We start from the raw sequence: 18,272 nt of genomic DNA, 5'->3' as shown, positions 1-18,272 counted from the left end.
CGTTTTTAACTCCTACTGTGAGCTACCAGTCAAAAGAACTACCAACTTTTTTTTTTTTTTTTTAAAAAAAAAGAAATTTTACATTTGTTTCATGTCTATAAACTCACATTTCTAGCAAATATGAAGTCAAATTACTGAAGTTACCAAGTGTCTAATATACACACGAAAAACAACGTGCACAACCTCACGCGTATACAATCAAATGTGAGATGAGGCTGACAATGGCAGTTGCACGGGAGAAACAAACAATTGTTGTCAGCACCCCCTGTCGTTAGCATCAGCTCAGTGGAGGAATCAAGGTTAACCAACCGGAGCATTAACGCGATCTACCGATAATGTCCCCGTGAGCTACTAGTAGCTTGCGATCGGCGGTTTGGCGATCACTGACACATACCATGGAAGATTTCGTGCAGTTGCTTCTTGTTACAAAACCCTTGCTTACATCAAGTAGATTTTGAGAAGAGAAGTGTAACCAAGCCTTAATGAATTACTTCGACATTGCATTGTATAGGATCTACTGTTCAAATTTGTTTCTGCGACCGTAATCTTCCGATTGCTTCGAGTCCCTAATGTTTTTATATCCTATATATATATGTTGCGCTTTGTCATCTCAGTACATGATTCATTCCATTTGCAAGTACGCTAACTCGATCATATACTCCATTCTTTAAAATCTATTTTCGGGAATTGGCAGACGTAGTCACATATGTACTATGCACCGAGATGAATTGATTCTTGCGCGCTTGCATATCTGATACTCTCATCGCAAACATTTGCATTTAGTGCGTGGCAGTAACTGTGCGTTTTGTTAAAATTATATGGTTTTGGTGAATATTTGATATATTTCTGTAGAAAATCCAGAATACTCGGTCCTCAGAGAACACTTAAAATTATCTAAAATTACTGGCCAGAGTTTGGGTGATAACCTAGTTTTTACAAGTGACCTAATTCTTGCATTTATTCGCGGAATTGAAATGCTCGTAGTTAATGTTCCCTGAGGCATTCTTTTTAAATTTTGCATGTCTACTGAAGTCGGTTTAAAAAAAAAAAAAAAAAAAAAAAAAGATTCAACAGTGCCAGTGAACTTTTGAACTATGAAGAAGTTAATACTGAAAATTGGCCTGTTAATACCCACTTTAATATTTTGTTTACAAGAGAAGAAACTAGAAGTTTATTTTCAAGGTGTCAAGCTTATGAGAGACAGTTACTTGGGGCTTTCACAGACTTCTTAATTGATGGGATAAGAACTCCACTTTCACTTCCTCTGCCAGCCTTGATAGTTTATGCGAGAGAGGATTCTCAGAAGATTAATTAAATAATGATTTTAATAGTAACGATTATCTTTATAACGAAATGAAATCTTTGAGTTTTACGTCCCGCGGTTATGCCGGTTAACCTAAAGGAGACGGTGATGATGAGAGATGAATGAAATGGTGGAATGAAGAAAGTGGGAAGAAACGGGAGAACCCCGAGAAAACCCATGCACACGGTGTTTGTCCACCACAAAGTTCACTTGGCGGGAGCAGGGTTTGAAACCGGGGCCCCAAGCACCAGAGGTCAACGCTCTACCACTGAGCCACCGCGGCCCCTACCTTTATAATATTCACAGTCTTAACATGATTACTTATGAGAATTGCTGATACTCCTTTTAAAAAGATTTTATTCACCAAAGTATGTGAATTCGTGGTAATCTCAAGGAAATCAGATAGCAGCTGACACAGCAGCAAGAGGCTCAGTCGAGAAGATAAAAATAAGAACATGGAATTGGTGTGAAAAATGAAAATAAAATCTTTTGGTTTAACCTTTCACTATTATGCCCTTTCGGCTAAGGGAGACTGACGATTAAATCTAGTGAATGTTGATACAAGCATTGGTGGAATGTGAAACTGGAAGGAAACGGGTGTACCCCTAGAAAACCCACGGACACGATGTGGGATCAAAACTTACTTGATGTGGGATCGAACCAAGGACCCCACGCACCATAGGTGAGGACCCCACAAGAATTGGTGTGAAGTTTCTTTAATTTTCATAAAATACTTTTCCGGAAATATGCTTCCAAATAAGTTTTCTATAATAGACTATAGTTTATTATAGCTTGTCATACACATTGTGCAAATGCATGTGAGAATTAATCTTTAATTGAAAATTGTTGTGAACTCAATACTTCGTTACTCATTTTGCTACTAATTATGTATTGATTATACGTAAAAGGTAACGAAAGGGACTCACTTAGACTAACACTTGTGTAAGAGTCTGATTCTCATATCATCTATTTAATTGTTCTTTCCTTTTTTTTTATTTCAACAATATTGTTTCCATTTCCTCCGTCACCGTATCTGCTGAAAATCTGTTTTAGAGAAAATTATAATTATTGTTTGGGGGGGAGGGGGGACGTGCGGATATTGTAAGGCTTATGTGAATGATAACCTTGCCATTATTACAGAAACAACCTCCCGCTTTTGTCGGTTAATGTTCCATTGTCCTTTATTTTGCCTGCATTAACAATCTTGCTTCGGCCAAATCTGCAGATACGGTCTTTGGACGGCTGATTTATTCATTATCCATTATAAAATCTGTTATTTGGAAATTGACATAACTTTGGTGCTTTATATTGCGTATATTTTATTATATTCCAGAGGCTTGGTAGCCTGTGTTCTTGTTTTTATTCTTCTTGGTGTTACAATTACTCCTGATGGACCTTTCAAGAGACCTCATCCCGCCCTTTGGAGATTCACTTTTTGTTGCAGCATTGTTTATGAGTTGTGCCTCATATTTGTTCTTTTCCAAGTAAGTATAGTGGTTAATTTCATGCTTTATGTTGGTAATATTTATTAGAATAATGATGGGAGGAAACTAAATTTATCGGCGCTTCTTCTGATATTTAGAATAGTGACAAACTTTTTCCAAAATTTCACATCTTGACTGTAGGCTTCATTAGTGAGATGTTTGAACCTGAAACTTAAACTTGGATAGAACAGGAAAGAAGTTTAATAATTCGTGTTTTCATGAATGATCCTAAATTCGGCGTAAAAGCTTACTTGATTAAGGAAGTATGTTTGACATTTTTAGGAAGCAGGTGCTGTGGGAAACAAACAAAATTTTATTCCATTTTTTTCTCTGGTGTGAGCATTCGTTAGTAGTTACTTTTTTCCGAATATGCTAAGCGCAAATCGTGGTAAAACATTTAAGTAAGTTTTTACATTGCATTGAGGATCATTTAAATATGTAAAAGGTGTTCCTAAATTGATTCGCAGCGCTGCTATATAACTGACAAGTGAAGTGAGTTTTCAGTACACTTTTTCGTGTATCATTATTATTTTATACACCGGAAAAGCAGTAAATCTGGGTTTATTTCTTTTCTTTTGTATTAATTACGTTATTACTTATTTCTCAAAGTGATTGCATGCGTTGGTCAGTGCGATTTGTATTCCTATTCAAATTACTTCATATCAGGCTTGTACGCGAGAACATATTGATTTGTGTGTTCATTATTTCCATAAATATTGTAATTAGTTGTGTCGAACAGTCGAATATTTATTAATACTGGAATTATCAATAATGATTTACTTTCATTCATTAGTAATAATAACATTTTCCCAATTTCGAAGTAACGTTTGGGTTGCTAGTGAAATAATATGTATTTCTGCGTTTTTTCGTTCTTTTTCAGACGAAAGAAGACGCTAGATTGTTGTTCAAGCACATTGATAGTGATTTAGGTAAACCTTTAATGGAAAGAAGTTATGGAGGCAATTGTAGAATATATGATCACGAAGTTCCAAATAATCCATTTCATAATGTGTGGGTAAGACAAAACTATTATATATCTATCTATCTTTTTTTAAATGAAAGTTGCCTTTATGTAATGCTCATCAAACGATTTTTTAAGTTTAATGTTCCATAGTTATGCCCTGTAAGCTAGTGAAGACGGATGATTAATGATTGTGAAATTATTTTTTTTTCTTTTCTTTTTACTTTATTTGTGCTCTTCCATTAATTGAATCCGGGACAATAGGCAAGCACTGGCCTCTAGATCAGCAGAGAGGCCTAGTTTAATGCTTATGATCCCTGTAGAAAGTATTAGAGATTCGGTTGTGTTCGCTAGAGTAGCAATTCTAAAATTTTGATGCATGATTGATGAAAGAATAAATAAGAGAGTTATAGTATACCTAGTCTTACCAGAAATACTGTCCAAACTTTTGAAGGTGGTTGTACTTCCACCCATACAAGCAAGCGACTCAAGAGCGGTATCGTGAAGCGTGAGTCATTGCTGGATGATCCGAAGAAGTGCAAAGGAGTCAGTTGTAAGTGTTCAAGATGGAATGGGGCGAGTATAAAAGTTGTGTGGCCGTGATAGCGTTGTACAGGGTAGGCAAATCACCAGAGGAGATTTTAAAACTCTCCAGAAACTATTAAAAAAAAAAAAAAAAAAAAAAAAACGCTTACCGCACTATCCAGCGCTTTGTTGAGATTGAAACTGTCAAAAATCGCCCGCGGCAAGGAAGACTACCCACAGTACGAACATTGGAACTTATGAAAGCAGTGGCGGCGCGTGTCCGACAAAATTCAGTTAGGAAACAGTCAATTATGGCTCATGAAGCTAAAGATACCGAAAATGTCTGTCTCGCACGTTAAGCAGGGACGTGGGGCTAGATGCTTACAAACAACGCGAAGGACATCTGACAAATGAACTGAAGCGTCTGCTCCTAAAAGCAAAGCGCTTACTTAAGCGTTATTCAACAAATGGGCACCGTCAAATCCTTTCCACTGATGAAAAGATTGACACTGTTGAGGAGACTTTCAGTTCACTCCATTTCTAGGATGTAGGATATATGCCATATCCTGTAGATAAGCTGATGAAAAGGCTCCAAGGATTCAGAGGGGTCAACATACTGCCTTAGTCGTGGTGTGGTGGGGTGTGAGCTACCAGGTCACAACGGGGCTCCATTTTTGTGAAAAAGGGGTCAAAACGTCAGTCAACATGTACCAGGAGACAGTGCTTGAGAGACCAGTCAAGAATCTCACCAACACCCTCTTCCATGGACAGAACTGGAGCTTCCAGCAAGACTCAGCCCCAAGACACAAGGCACGGACAACCCAGCATTGGCTGGAGGCAATGTTCTGGACTTCATTTCCACTTCAGATTGGACTTCTGCGAACCTTGAAATTTTGTTCTATTTATCAATTATAAATTTACTTGGCAGCAACGTGCAGATAGTTTATTGCTCTTGTAAGACTAGGCATGTTACTCTGTAGCAGAATGGAAGGAAAATGAATTTGCGTATAAGCACAGATCCGAGGACGTAAGAATCTAGGTTCAACTTTAACTTTCTGAACTTAGACTCTGGTAGTCTAGATTTATGTGAACAAAACTGTTCAAAATAAATGTTGGGACTCTACATACGGAAAATTGTAATAAAATTGATTAATATCGATACTAATTAAGCTTTTATAATGCAATTGTGCTTAAGTATGTCGAAATCCTCCCCTTCCCCTCCCGCTTAAAGAAAAAATGAATGAATAAATGAACGCTGAGACGTTCGACGTGTGTTGAATACACTTTCGCGGCACAAGTTGATGTAGTTAACAAAGATGGATGGGTTGAAGAGCAGATCTTTTCCCGCGAGGAGGGGAAATAATATTGAACAAAATTCCCATATTGTTGCTAGGCAGAAATGTGTGAATTACGAATTAGCCAACTAAAAGTTCCGAGATTTGGGAACTGGACGAATCATTTGAGGTATCAAAGAGTAGGCCTATTATATGAAAAGTAATTATGTAAAAATGTGTCCATAGTGTTGAAAGAGCCAATTAAAAACAATTTTCTCTTCTAAAACAAGAAATGAGTATCTAATAGTAGGAATAATAATTAAAGATTCATTTCCAAACCTATCCAACTATTTGAAGATATTCACGGTGGCTCAGTGGTAGAGTGCTTACCTGTCATGCGTGAGGTCCCTGGTTTGATCCCCAGCTAAGTAAATTTGTGGTGGACATCATGATGTCCGTGGGCTTCCTCGGGACACCCTCGTTTCCTACCACATGCCTATTCCACCAATTCTTTCATCATTATTCAATTGCCTTAATCATCCGTCTCCCTTAGCCTAAAGGGCATAACCGTGGGACATTTCATTTTTATTTGAAGATATTGAACAGACGAATCCGAGAACTAAAATTATAAAAACAAATATAGTCTTTCTTATAAGTAACAAATGTAGAAATAAGATGAGATTTCGATTGTAGAATTATTCAAAATAAATGAAATTAGCATTTGAATTTAAGGATACATATTGGAAATTGAAAATATGGAAAATATAAATTTATAAAAAAAATATTTCGTATTGAAATAAGTTTTGGGAGTCTTGAAGTACTTTAACAAGAAAATAATTGAAACTCACTCAATATTTCTATAATTCATCAAAATATGCAACAGAAATACAATAACAAGAGTAAATTAACAGTGGCGAAGAAGGAATAAACGCTCTAAGCTTCGGAATACCACAGTAGAATCCGTGCAACAGTGCATAGAGGCATGGCAGAGACAGATGGAGAAATGTATTAGACTGAATGGAGGTAACTTTGAAGGGAACATCATGTAGTTCGTAGTTTGGCATATAAATAAATTGTCAGTGCCGTCAGTCCGGTTGTTTTCCAAAGAGACCTCGTATATATCGATTTCTCCCCATTAATAGTAAATCTTTATAATATGTGAGATCAGTTCCGTGTGCAAACTCTTTAATATGTAAAATAGTTTTATAATTACACGAACTTGCATACATGGAAAATTGCCAAGTCTAGTAAAATGCAAACTTCTCATTTCAGGACAAAATGGATTTGTTTGTTGCTACTCACTTTTTTGGTTGGCTGTTGAAGACTTTAGTGTTACGTGATTGGTGGCTTTGTATGGTGTATTCTGTTATGTTTGAAATATTGGAGTATACGTTAGAACACCAATTACCCAACTTCAGTGAATGCTGGTGGGACCATGTAAGTATAATGTTTTTTCCTTGGTTGTTATATGTTTGTGGAGAAGGAGAAATCTTTCCTATGCTGTTCTCACGTACAAAGATACATTGCATAACGCACGATTGCTCTAACGCATTTTTTCAATGATTACAATAACTAAAATATCTGTTCTTCGCATTTTGAGCATAGGTTTATGATAAATATTTAAGCCTCTTTTTTCCCTTAGAATTCATATTTCAATTAAGGTATAATGATAAAAATCCGTAATATATATATATTGGTATGTTTGAACACCATCTATCCAGTTACGATACGTCCTTTGATTAAAGTGACATGATAAGAATCCAGTGTAGGTATGTACTAACTATTTTCCAAATTTATTTCAAACTTGTCAGCTTTTTTTTTTTTCCATGATGGGGTCACAACCAATAGATTTCGTCGATTTTGGACATGTTATTTTCACCACTGTGTCAATGGAAGCTGAACTTGGAGTTAAACATCATCAGGAGTAGTGTTGTCAAATTTCCGGAAATTTTTATCCTGTTGGTAAAAAACAATTTTCTCTTTTCGATTTCGTTCCGGAAAAATTGGGAAAATAACAAAAATCTAGTATTAGGTTAATTTTACTAGTAATGAAACCGATTTTTTTATTCGAACGCGTGAAAAATGTAAGTTGAGAAATTTCAGTATTGCGAATATATAAAAGAAGAAGCATTCGAAAATAAAACTGTTGTAATTATTCTTAAAAATTAATAGTTTGCACTCATTTCCTTTGTGTTTTTAGTCGTTTATTCGTAGTTGGGCATTAATTACAGAACTTTTACAGTTGCATACACATCTACCATCATGAAGCGTTTCCGTAGGAACAAATAGGGCTCTTAAATGAAACTTAGGTCTTAATGTGTGGCCCCGCGTAGTGTAGTCGCTAACGCTCTCACCTTCGGTTCCCGGTGGGACCACTTGGTCGAAAAAGTGTAAAACGCTTTTTCAGGCCAGCCACCTTGAATGAGGTTTTCCTGGGTTTCCTCACTCACACCAGGCAAATGGCGGGGTGGTATCTAACTTAGTGCTCGCCGAGGGATGTCATCCCTCAAAACGTGACGGGCTAAATGGCCTTAGATGCGGAAAGCTCAGAAACCTAAACCAATTCTTAATGTGCTCTTTGATCTGGTAAAATTTTGTTATTTTTAACCAAATTACGTCTTAAAAGAGAGAGCAGTGGGCAAATTTTACTAATACTCATGCACTAAAACACAAAATTACTATTATTTAAAATTTTAATAAAAGACTTTTATATAAACTTTATGTACAAAATTTTGTATGTAAACAAATACCTGTTTTCTACTGCGGCAAATTATATGTATATATAAAAATGAAACTGACTAATTTGTAACTTAACAACTCTTGAACCACCAGACCGATCTCGATAAAATATTCAACATAGATGAGGTTACAGCCTGGGATAGTTTTTACCCTTTCATTTTGAAGGTGCAACTTGAGGGAAGGGGAGGGGGAGATCTTATATTAGTGTCGAATCCATAGTCTTCGGGGTTGCTGAGGTGAACAGTGACACTTTTCATGCCGTTTAAATCCAGATTCATCCCCGCAAATTCGGGGAGGGGAGAGGGATGAATATATATATATATGTATGAATGATCCAAAATGAGCTATATTAGTATCGAATCCATAGTTTTTGGAGTCACTGAGATGAACAGTGACATTTTCGATGCCGTTTAGATCCAAATTCATTCCCGCAACTTGGGAGCGGGAGAAGAGGTAGATGTATAAAATGTATCGGAAATGAGCTATATTAGTGTCGAATCCGTAATTTTCTGGGTCACTGAGATGAACAGTGACACTTCCGATTGCGTTTAAATCCAAAGTCAGCCCCCATTAGTACTCCTAAAGGGAGAGGATGATATGTAAAAGTAATTGGAAATGTTAGTGTCGAATTCATAGTTTTTGGAGTCCCCAAGTTCATTGGTGATAGTTTTGGTGCCCTTAATGTCCAAAATAAAACGTTTTCTCCCCATACGAAGAACGGGTATTCTGCTAGTCTTTAATAATAACGGACGGAAGTTTCATATGTTAAATTCTCTAATACATTTCTCGCTGCTCAAATTTACGCGCTTCTGCGGATCAGTGTTTCCATTTAATACGATCAAAAACAACAGATAACGTCGAGTTTGGGCATTTTACATTTCACTCTTTCTATAACCCTCCCCCCTCCCGATGCTGATGGGGGCTGAACTTCGACTTGAACGGAGTGAAGAATGTCACTGATCACCTCAGCGACCTCGAAAACTATGGATTCGACATTAATATCGGTCGTGTTTAATTATTTTTACATGTCCTTCTGACCCCCATAGGAGTGTCTTGTCTTACATGACAGCGGGATTGTCACTATTCATCTCAGAGATCCCGAAAACTATGTTTCGGCATTAGGATCTGTCGTTTCTGATCATATTTACATATTGCCTGTTCTTCGCAAGGGTGCTAGAAGTGTCTTAAACGCCCACAGTATTTCTTCGAAGGTTGTAAGTGATATGTGTAGCAAGTCTGGTTGAAATTGTTCCAGGGATTCCAGAGTTATACTAGCACATATGTACATACTGTATGAATATCATCTCATCCGGTACGTAATGTAGTTTGTTCTTCCGTGATGTCATCTGACGAGCGAAATGTGATGTAGCCAGCAGGTTTCAGTTCTGTCATATGGGGTACTTCATTGTGCAGCAATGTGTACGAGAACGTCTACTCCACGTTTAGGAATTGTGACTTGTATTTGATCATGGCAGTGTTGAAGGACCAAATACGGCATTTTACCCGGGACACTCAACCAGCACAGCGACACGAAACATCAATGGTATATGGCGTATATGGTCAGAGTATTGTGGATGTGCGGAAGTGCCAGAAGTGGGTCTGGAAGTTTCGGTTTGAGGATATTAGTTTTAAACCACGAGGTGCAGCTAAACAACGATGCCCTGCGAGGAGTGGTGGAAGAAAATCCATTGCAAACTGTTGAAGTACTAACCAGCGAACTCCATGTCACCCATTCGACCTTTTGGTCATTCCCAGAACCTGTTACGTCTATTGTACGAAAATCCGGAAGACGTATTGGATACTTCTTTTGATGGTGTATAACTCTATAGGTATAGTTTTCCAAATCAAAGTGGTTAATTTCTAACAACATAAAAACAACAATTTTACTTCTGAAAAGCAAAACGCGAAAATTAGCAAATAAATTATGAATGGCAGAAGACCTATTGTATTTAGATGCAACAAACTCGACTATCCGCAAGCAATTAATTAGTGAGTTTATTATATGTATAGGAGCACATCGGAATAACAAAATACTTGCAAAAATAAAATAACAGCCAAAGGTCCAATAAAAGAATAAAATAGAATATGTACATACCAATGTTCTTCGTACGTAATTTAATTTCCTTATTTTCTTCATTTGTATGCAAAAGTTTCTTCCAATATAAGTTTTCTAATAGATAATTTCCACAAGAATTTCTTTCCACTATAAATACTCATATCTTCACTTCATAAACACTGTATAGAATTCACTGAACAAACACTAGAAGTGATTTTAATATGAAATACTACCATTTAGAACGTGCCCTTTTAACTACATAATCGTTGTTGCTAATTTTACAAGATACTATCCAACCATGATATAGTGAATTTGGTGATCAGGCCTTGAAAATCGAGAAAATTTTCAAGTTAATAGAAAAAAAAAAAAATTATGTGACCAAAATAAAAGTCGAAAGAGATTTTTTTCTCGTTTCTTGTAAATACAATGAACATCGTAAAGTTGAACGAGGACAAGTTTAATTATTCTATTTCAACGCAATGGCCGCCACACTATGGCGTGGATACTATATCGGGCTATTTTATTGTCGTTGTGCGGTCAGTATAGGTTATTTTTATAATCTTTCAGACCGTGATATCCGTGAAAAAACCGTGAGTTCGATTATTTAGTTCGAGTGAGAACCCTGGTATGTCTTGACTTAGAAAACCTCGTAGCGATATTCATTAGCACACGTTTTTGATACATTAGGTTATTTGTTTTATTTGTTTTACACTGCGGAAGAAAAGAAAAGACAGGTAAAAGCGAAACATATAGCATTTGTAAATAACCACACAAGAATATTATATTTAATAGAATGTCTATTTTTCTTTTCAGTGGATCATGGATGCTTTAGTCTGCAATGGGCTGGGCATTTACTTAGGGATGCAAACACTGAAGTACTTTTCTATGAAGACTTACCATTGGAGAGGATTATGGAACATTCCAACCTACAGGTAGAGTTCAACACTTCTTATAGAATTATACTTTGGTTTTACTTGGACTTTCGAAAGAATACTGACATTTTGGGTGAGTGGAGGAGAAATATTGGAAGGCGAAAGAAACTAATGAGTGTGGTAACAAGAACAAAGTCGTTTCTTTTCCCTCCTTCTGTTGCTTCCTTTCTTCGTGACTGAGTTGTCTTCAATTGAGATTCTAGGGATATCAACTGGCGGACCCAAAGCAGCCGATTTATTTATTAAGTAATTGTGATTTGAATTAATTCGAAATGTGCTGATTTTTCTCCTCCAAATTATTATAGATTAAAAAAAATCATATTTGGGGTCGAAATTTTCTCTGGCAGCTATCAGTATTGTCAACAATTAGCTACTGAAAAGTATTTGGTGGGGATAAGATGTATGAGAACTAAATACGTACAACAGTGTTATGTTGTACAGCACTTGAGGGAGTGTGGTTTGTTACTGTACACAATGTCTGTACAGTAACAAACCCCACCATAGTCAGTCCCAAGCCCGTGCAGAGGAAGGGGGAGGAACCCCTCAATTTTGGGCCAGTTCACATGCTTTGTGGTGGGCTGGTCGTCTTTGAGAGGGAGAGATTGGGACGTCCCTCGTGCTGCGTGTTGCGTTATTATAGCGGCACGTGATAGCAAGGGACAACATTCCTACCGGTGGAGGTGAGGCTTCGGCTATCCTCCGGAGTGGGAGACTAACTCGTGCCATTATATCTGGCAGAGTACGTGTGACCTCGTCACGTCCTCAGCGAGGTAGGTGGTCTTTGCTGTCTCTACCGGCGGAGGTGAGCCCTCGGATATCCTCTGAAATGGGCAACTAGGCCGTGTCCTTGGGTCCGAGAGATAAGGCTACGTCGTACCCCAAGACGTATGAAAGAGTGGATAGCTGGTGTGTCCAAAGTGTGGACGGATCCAGCGCCCTACTGGGAGGATGTTGTAGGTACTGCCCTTAAAGCGTGTAGTGCGTGCTCTTGGGTCCGGGATGGGATACCTAGTATCCTAACGCACACTCGTACCTCAGGAGCGCTGAGGAAGTGGGGTTACTTCTTCGTCCCAGTGCATCCCTGGGTGCAGGAGCCACGACACTACCAGGGGAGCCGCCGCTCCCAAATGGCCATTGTCTTTAAAGGTAGACAGTTTACATCAGCCATTGGTCTGGTAATGTACGGTGTACGTCTACCGTAATCAGAGGTAGTTCCGTATTGTTTGATGAACGACCCTACCGAAGGAAGGGTGTGGGTGTCCCTTCTAATGGTGGTTTAAACGTACCATTGGGACTCAGACATGTAGCTTTGCTACAACGTGTAGGTGGTACCTAAACGCGTGAAAAATAAGTAGTCCCGTATTGTTTGGGCGGACATACCAGGGGAGACACAGCTCTCAAATGACAAGTCTGCCTTGAGCAAACGGTCTACATCAATCATTGGCTCTGGTAATGTACGGTGTACCTCTACCGTAATTAGAGGAAGTCCTGTATTGCTTGGACGACCCTACCGAGGGGGAGTGTCGGATTCCTGCCTGCTGGGGGACTGAACGGAGGCGGAGGAGGGGCCAATCCCAGGAATCTGGGTAACGGCTCTGATCCCGCGGAAGAGAAGAAACTCTGTAGGATATGGGCCGGCACCAAAGTCAAATGATGATGACAACACGTATCATTGGGTCCGGCATGAGATACGGGAGTAGCTAGACGTGTGCGTAGTACCTCTACACTACAAGAGGGTTGCCAGTTGAACGATAGAGGTAGGTAGGGCCGGGATTGAGCAAGCCCCCTCGGGCATCGCCTGGGGCCCTGGATTTGGATTGGATTCTCCCGGGCTGTGGTCATACCGTGGCAATCGGTAGCTCATGGGAGCCACTCCCAGGAATCTGGGTAACGGTGAGCATGGGGCGGGAGGTGAGCTTGCCTTATAACGCTCGGGCGCCATGCCTGCAGAGCATGGTAGGACTGGCTCGGTAGCAGTCTGCCTCCACCAGTAGGTTAATTGGTAGGCACTCAGGACTTCGCTCTGGCCGCGCAGTCGGCGTATCCCACTCCCTCAGTAATGAGGGTTACATCGCTTAGGCGAGTCAGGATAAGGGGACAAATCCTGACGGTGCACGAGGATACAAGTCCAGTATCGAGCAACTACGGGCGGGATGAAATAAAAGGGTGCTCGTCCATTAAAGAATCCGAACGGTCGCGGGCATGCTCTCCATGCATGCAACTAAGCGTGGAAGTAGTAGACCACTAGCATCAACGTGTCATGTTGTACAGCACTTGAAGGAGTGTGATTTGTTACTGTACACAACGCCTGTACAATAACAAACGCTTAATTGATGGGAGAAAACTGCTTCTCGCTAGCTATTACCGTTTTAACTATAGCAAACACCTTAAAAACCGGAAGTGGTTTGAATAGAGCGTTAAGAAAGAAGATGGTATCTATTCTTAGAACGTTAAATGAATTTCAAAAACCTCTTCTTGCTATCTCTTACCGTTTTTGTTCTATATAAATAAATATTGAAGCCGAAAGTAGTGGTAAATTCCTACCACTTGTAGTTTTAGTAGAGAAATACATGTTGAGATAGTACCTTCTCTTCAGAGGTTGAATCTATCCCAAAATACTTCTCGCTATGTCTCTGTTTTTGGTCTGTGGCGATCAATGTTGAAACCGGAAATGGTTAATTTGTATCACTTCCGATTTGAATAGAGGATATAGAACGCACTGTTGGGACTCTGAATCGATTCCAAGAAACCGCTTCTCGCTACCTATCACAGTTTCTTGGTCTATGGAAATCAATATTAAAACCGAAAACTGTTAATATCCGGTTTAAAGAGATGGTTAATATATATATAAAAAACTTTTTATTGTGGCCACTTTGATAACTCGAACCTTGATTACTCGAAATACTGGATAACTCGAATTTTATCTGTTCCCTTCAGCTTCGAGTTACCGATTCCCCACTGTATTTTAATCCATAAATTACACCACTATGATGAAAATATGTTAAGAACTTGATTACGGGAGGTAAGGCATATTGTCATAACAGGGCACTTTAATGAGAGAACTCGTCTCTAGACAATTAAAAAAATGTACAGGTTAAGAATTCCAGGTTTTTTGTTTATCTCTGACAACCTCAAGAAACTTTTCAGAAATGTGTAACATGTTCCTGATGTTAGTACTATCAAAAAATCTAAGAAAACCTTTTACAAAACACAAAAGCTATTACACAAATAATATGAAGTTTTCCTGAGTGTAACAGGTTACTTATAAATGAAGATAGACATGGAGGAAAATCCAAATGAATTGTTCGCAGCAGCGTGGGGCACATCAAAAATTTTGTGGCGGCACGGTGGCTTAGTGGTAGGGTGCTTAACTCTGGTGCCTGAGGTCTCTGATTCGATCTCCGGCCAAGTAAGTTTGTGGTGGGCAACATAGTATCCGTGGGTTTTCTCGATTTACTTCTGTTTCCTTCTACTTTCTCATTTCAGTAATTCTATCATCATTCGCTTGCCTAACAATCTTATAAATCATCCGTCTCCCTTAGGCTAACAAACGTAATCTTAGGACGTTAAACTGAAGGATTTCATTTCAAGATTTTACTTCAAAAATTTAAACACATCTAAGTCTGTGTAAAAGTACTCGTTACTTTAATGTGTTCCTACAATGAAGCTTAAATTCTTTTATACGTCCTTCTGCAACACCGTGATAATGAAGATTGGACCTACTATTAACATAGGCTCTGAACCACGACCGAAACTTCAGTCCGGTGCGCAGACCATTCTGCAGTATCAACCTTTACAGTATTGATTGTTCTCCACCACACACTCTTGCCTTCAAGAGGAATCCTAAGCGCGATTGTAGGAACATGTCTAAATGTGAGTACTTGTAGATGGAATATTTTTCTTCTGCGCGATCTCAGACAGCTTATTCTGATTTATCGAGGCATTTATTGGAAACTGAACATAAACTACTACTACTGTTATTATTATTATTATTATTATTATTATTATTATTATTATTATTATTATTATTATTATTATTATTATTATGTATTCTGCCTGTTGGTAGGTCCTGGGACTAACGAGGGTATATATATTTCTTTTTAATTTTAGGTTTGGGCCTGGTCGATCCATGTTTTTCGATCTTCACCTTTCCTGTTTTATTCCCAATATTTTCTCCAGTTTCTCAAATCATCGATCAGTTGTGTTCTTCTTTCTTTTCCTCTCTTTTCTTCTATAGCGGTATGAAGAAGAAAATTTCTTCGCAAGGTGTGTCCAATACAGTTGGCCTTCCTACGAAGAATGCTTGCTAAAAGCATCTTCCCTATCTGGTTTAAAACATCTTGGTTGATTACTCTTTCTCTGTCCATTTTATCGTCTCCATCTTCCTCCAGCACCACATTCCGAACCTCTCTCTATATTTCTTCTCTAACTTCCGTAGTGTCCAAGTGTCTGAACCATAAAGTTCAATATTCCATATATAGCACTTGACAACTTTTTCCTTACTTCAATATTAAGCCTGCTAGTTAAGCGTGATCTTTTCTTGTTGGAAATATATATTACATAACGCAAAATCTCAAACTGAACCTATTGCTTTTGGGGCTTTCCATATTACTTTGATTCAGCTTACTGAATATAATCAGAAATTGATTATCCATTGGATTATGAAGTGAGCAAACTTACCGACGGAAATCGATTTTCTTTCGGAGCAGAAACGTGAATAAGAGGTTTTTTCAATCGCTGTTGTACTCATCTCCTGTAGAGTTAAGCTCAGGAACTTGATTTTCCTTGCGTTAGGATGTGATATTTCCTCAGACAAAACAGGCACAGATGTAAATTCAGCCACAGTTTAAATGTAAACTAAGCAGATAGATATGGTTAACATTGCTTGCTCGAATATGAATTCGTGTTGGATTCTTTTCAGGGGAAAGTTGAAGCGTATCATTGCTCAATTTGGTCCGTATACGTGGATTGATTTTGATTGGAAGTCGACGTCCAGTCTTGGAAGATGGTTGGCTACTCTAGGTATCATGTTTGTGGTAAGTTGGAGCAAATATTAAGGAGTAAATTGTAGTTGCAGTTACCAGATACTTTATTAGGTTATTTAACAATCTTTTGAAAAACAAAATGTAAGAGACTTTAAATATCAGGACTTTAAATGTCATTAGGAAAACTTTACACATTTAAAGCAGTGTGTTTGAATCTATTGTATAAGAACGAAGAAACACAAGTTAAATTTGGGTAACGTAACCTTGACAAGAATTGGGTCTATAGTATCAGTGATTTCATTAAAAGAAGTAAGATTCATCTAAATTAGAATTACTTCACATTATGTACTATAAGCCTAGGAGTGTGATAATGGAACAGTTGGCCATATGGTTATAAAGTGTTAAACTGTACCTGGGTAAAATCTATATGAGTTATATTCTGGTAAGTGATTGTTTGATAGTGGATAAACTATAAGTTTTGTAAGGTTACACACTAGTTTAAATAATTAATCATCATTAAATGTTAGAAGATAATGGTAAGTGCAGTTCCAGGACCTGTACTATAATCGTTCTAATTGTTTGGATAACATGATAAGTACGAGGGGGGATCCTAAAATAAGTTTCCCCAAGCGACTGTGGAGAGAGGTGGGGATCCAAGATCAAAAATAGCATATGGCATTAAAGATCAGACGTATCTTTATCTTTCCACGTAAGTACCACGTACATTCAGTCATACCGATCTATAAGCTTCAAAAACCATTCCAAAGAAATTCACGGCTCTGTATACGGAAGAAACTTCGAACAGCTTCTGTGACTTCATCATTGCTTCCAAAGCGCCTGCCGCCGAGAGTTTTCTTCAAAGCCGGAAACAGCGGTAGTGGCCGTGCAGTGTCCAGCACTTGCTGCCGCTAATCACTGAATGGACGACACCATCTCCGTACCATTTGTTTCGACATCACATCAGGCCCGTAGGCTTCCACGAGGTGGTTATGGATTTCTGCTCCCGATATGTCATGTGCCCATTCATAGCGGACAACCGCTCTCACTTCCTCCTTTGACCACGACATCAAAACGCGTCTTCTTTCCAAAGCTACCAGGCTCAGACTGAGGGACTCGTCTCCGATTCGCGCAGGCGCTGCGACGGCACCATCTGCAGGTTCACGGGCGAACACCTACTTGTATCTGGGTGTATTGCGCGTGCAACCTCTGTCTTGTTTCCCCATTGTTGTTCTCTTTCCTGGGGAAAACGAGAGGGGAAACTTATTTTTGAACTCCCTCTCGTAGTTACTACATATTCACCATTTAGATATTTTTTTTAGAAAGATTTAATGAAATATGTTTACAGTATATTAGTGAAATAAAAAAAAAAATGTATGTAACTGAATAACGAATGATCTTAAATTTCTAACTTCGCCAATAATAATAATTCACACATACATAAAATGTTTTATTTGTATATTTAACTGTAGGAACTACAAGAAGCTATCTATGTAACTATAGAAAATAATATCCTACGTTTTTATTGTAATGGATATTCCAGATACTTTGAATTATAAAATTACTTTGCATGGTTTCTTTGCAGTTTCTTGTTGCTGAGTTAAATACATTTTATTTGAAATTTGTTTTGTGGGTGCCTCCTGAACATTATCTTAACTTAGTACGACTGATCTTGTTCCTGTTGTGGGGAGCTGTGTCCATGAGAGAAGCATTTCAGTATCTGGATGATCCGTAAGTAATTCTTCCTGTAACGTTTGAAAACTGATCAGTGAGCGAGATACCATTATATACGTATTAAAAAGCAAATTTTATAAGTTGGTCATTTATTTTCTGTCAAGGATCACAAGTTTAAAGGTTTTATTTTCTTCGTCTTTTGATTATGGACACAATATTTTACTGATCTTTCAGGAAGAGTGAGGGAGAACGTAATACAATCCTGTGAATTTTTACATTATTGAAATTATTTTGGTTTCCTTGGTGCAATTTTATTTACATCTTGTTTCATCTATTATTCCA

At 38.2% G+C, this 18,272-nt stretch overlaps 1 protein-coding gene across 4 annotated transcripts in view; it reads left to right on the top strand.

The window, feature by feature from the left end:
- The window catches only part of LOC145662320 (phosphatidylserine synthase 2-like), a 54,445-nt gene that overhangs the window by 18,902 nt on the left and 17,271 nt on the right, over positions 1-18,272 (top strand). For all 4 annotated transcript variants that reach the window (XM_081727773.1, XM_081727772.1, XM_081727774.1 and 1 more), the window contains exons 4-9: positions 2,637-2,787; positions 3,668-3,802; positions 6,820-6,984; positions 11,156-11,274; positions 16,196-16,310; positions 17,842-17,987. In XM_081727773.1, coding sequence (XP_081583899.1) covers positions 2,637-2,787; positions 3,668-3,802; positions 6,820-6,984; positions 11,156-11,274; positions 16,196-16,310; positions 17,842-17,987 — 831 coding nt within the window. The remainder of the gene's footprint in view (positions 1-2,636; positions 2,788-3,667; positions 3,803-6,819; positions 6,985-11,155; positions 11,275-16,195; positions 16,311-17,841; positions 17,988-18,272) is intronic.

The sequence above is a fragment of the Thermobia domestica genome, chromosome 10, assembly GCF_964235325.1.
Source record: "Thermobia domestica chromosome 10, izTheDome1.hap1.1, whole genome shotgun sequence".
Taxonomy (NCBI): domain Eukaryota; kingdom Metazoa; phylum Arthropoda; class Insecta; order Zygentoma; family Lepismatidae; genus Thermobia; species Thermobia domestica.
Note: the sequence above shows the minus strand (reverse complement) of the source record. Positions and strands in the feature narration are given on the sequence as shown.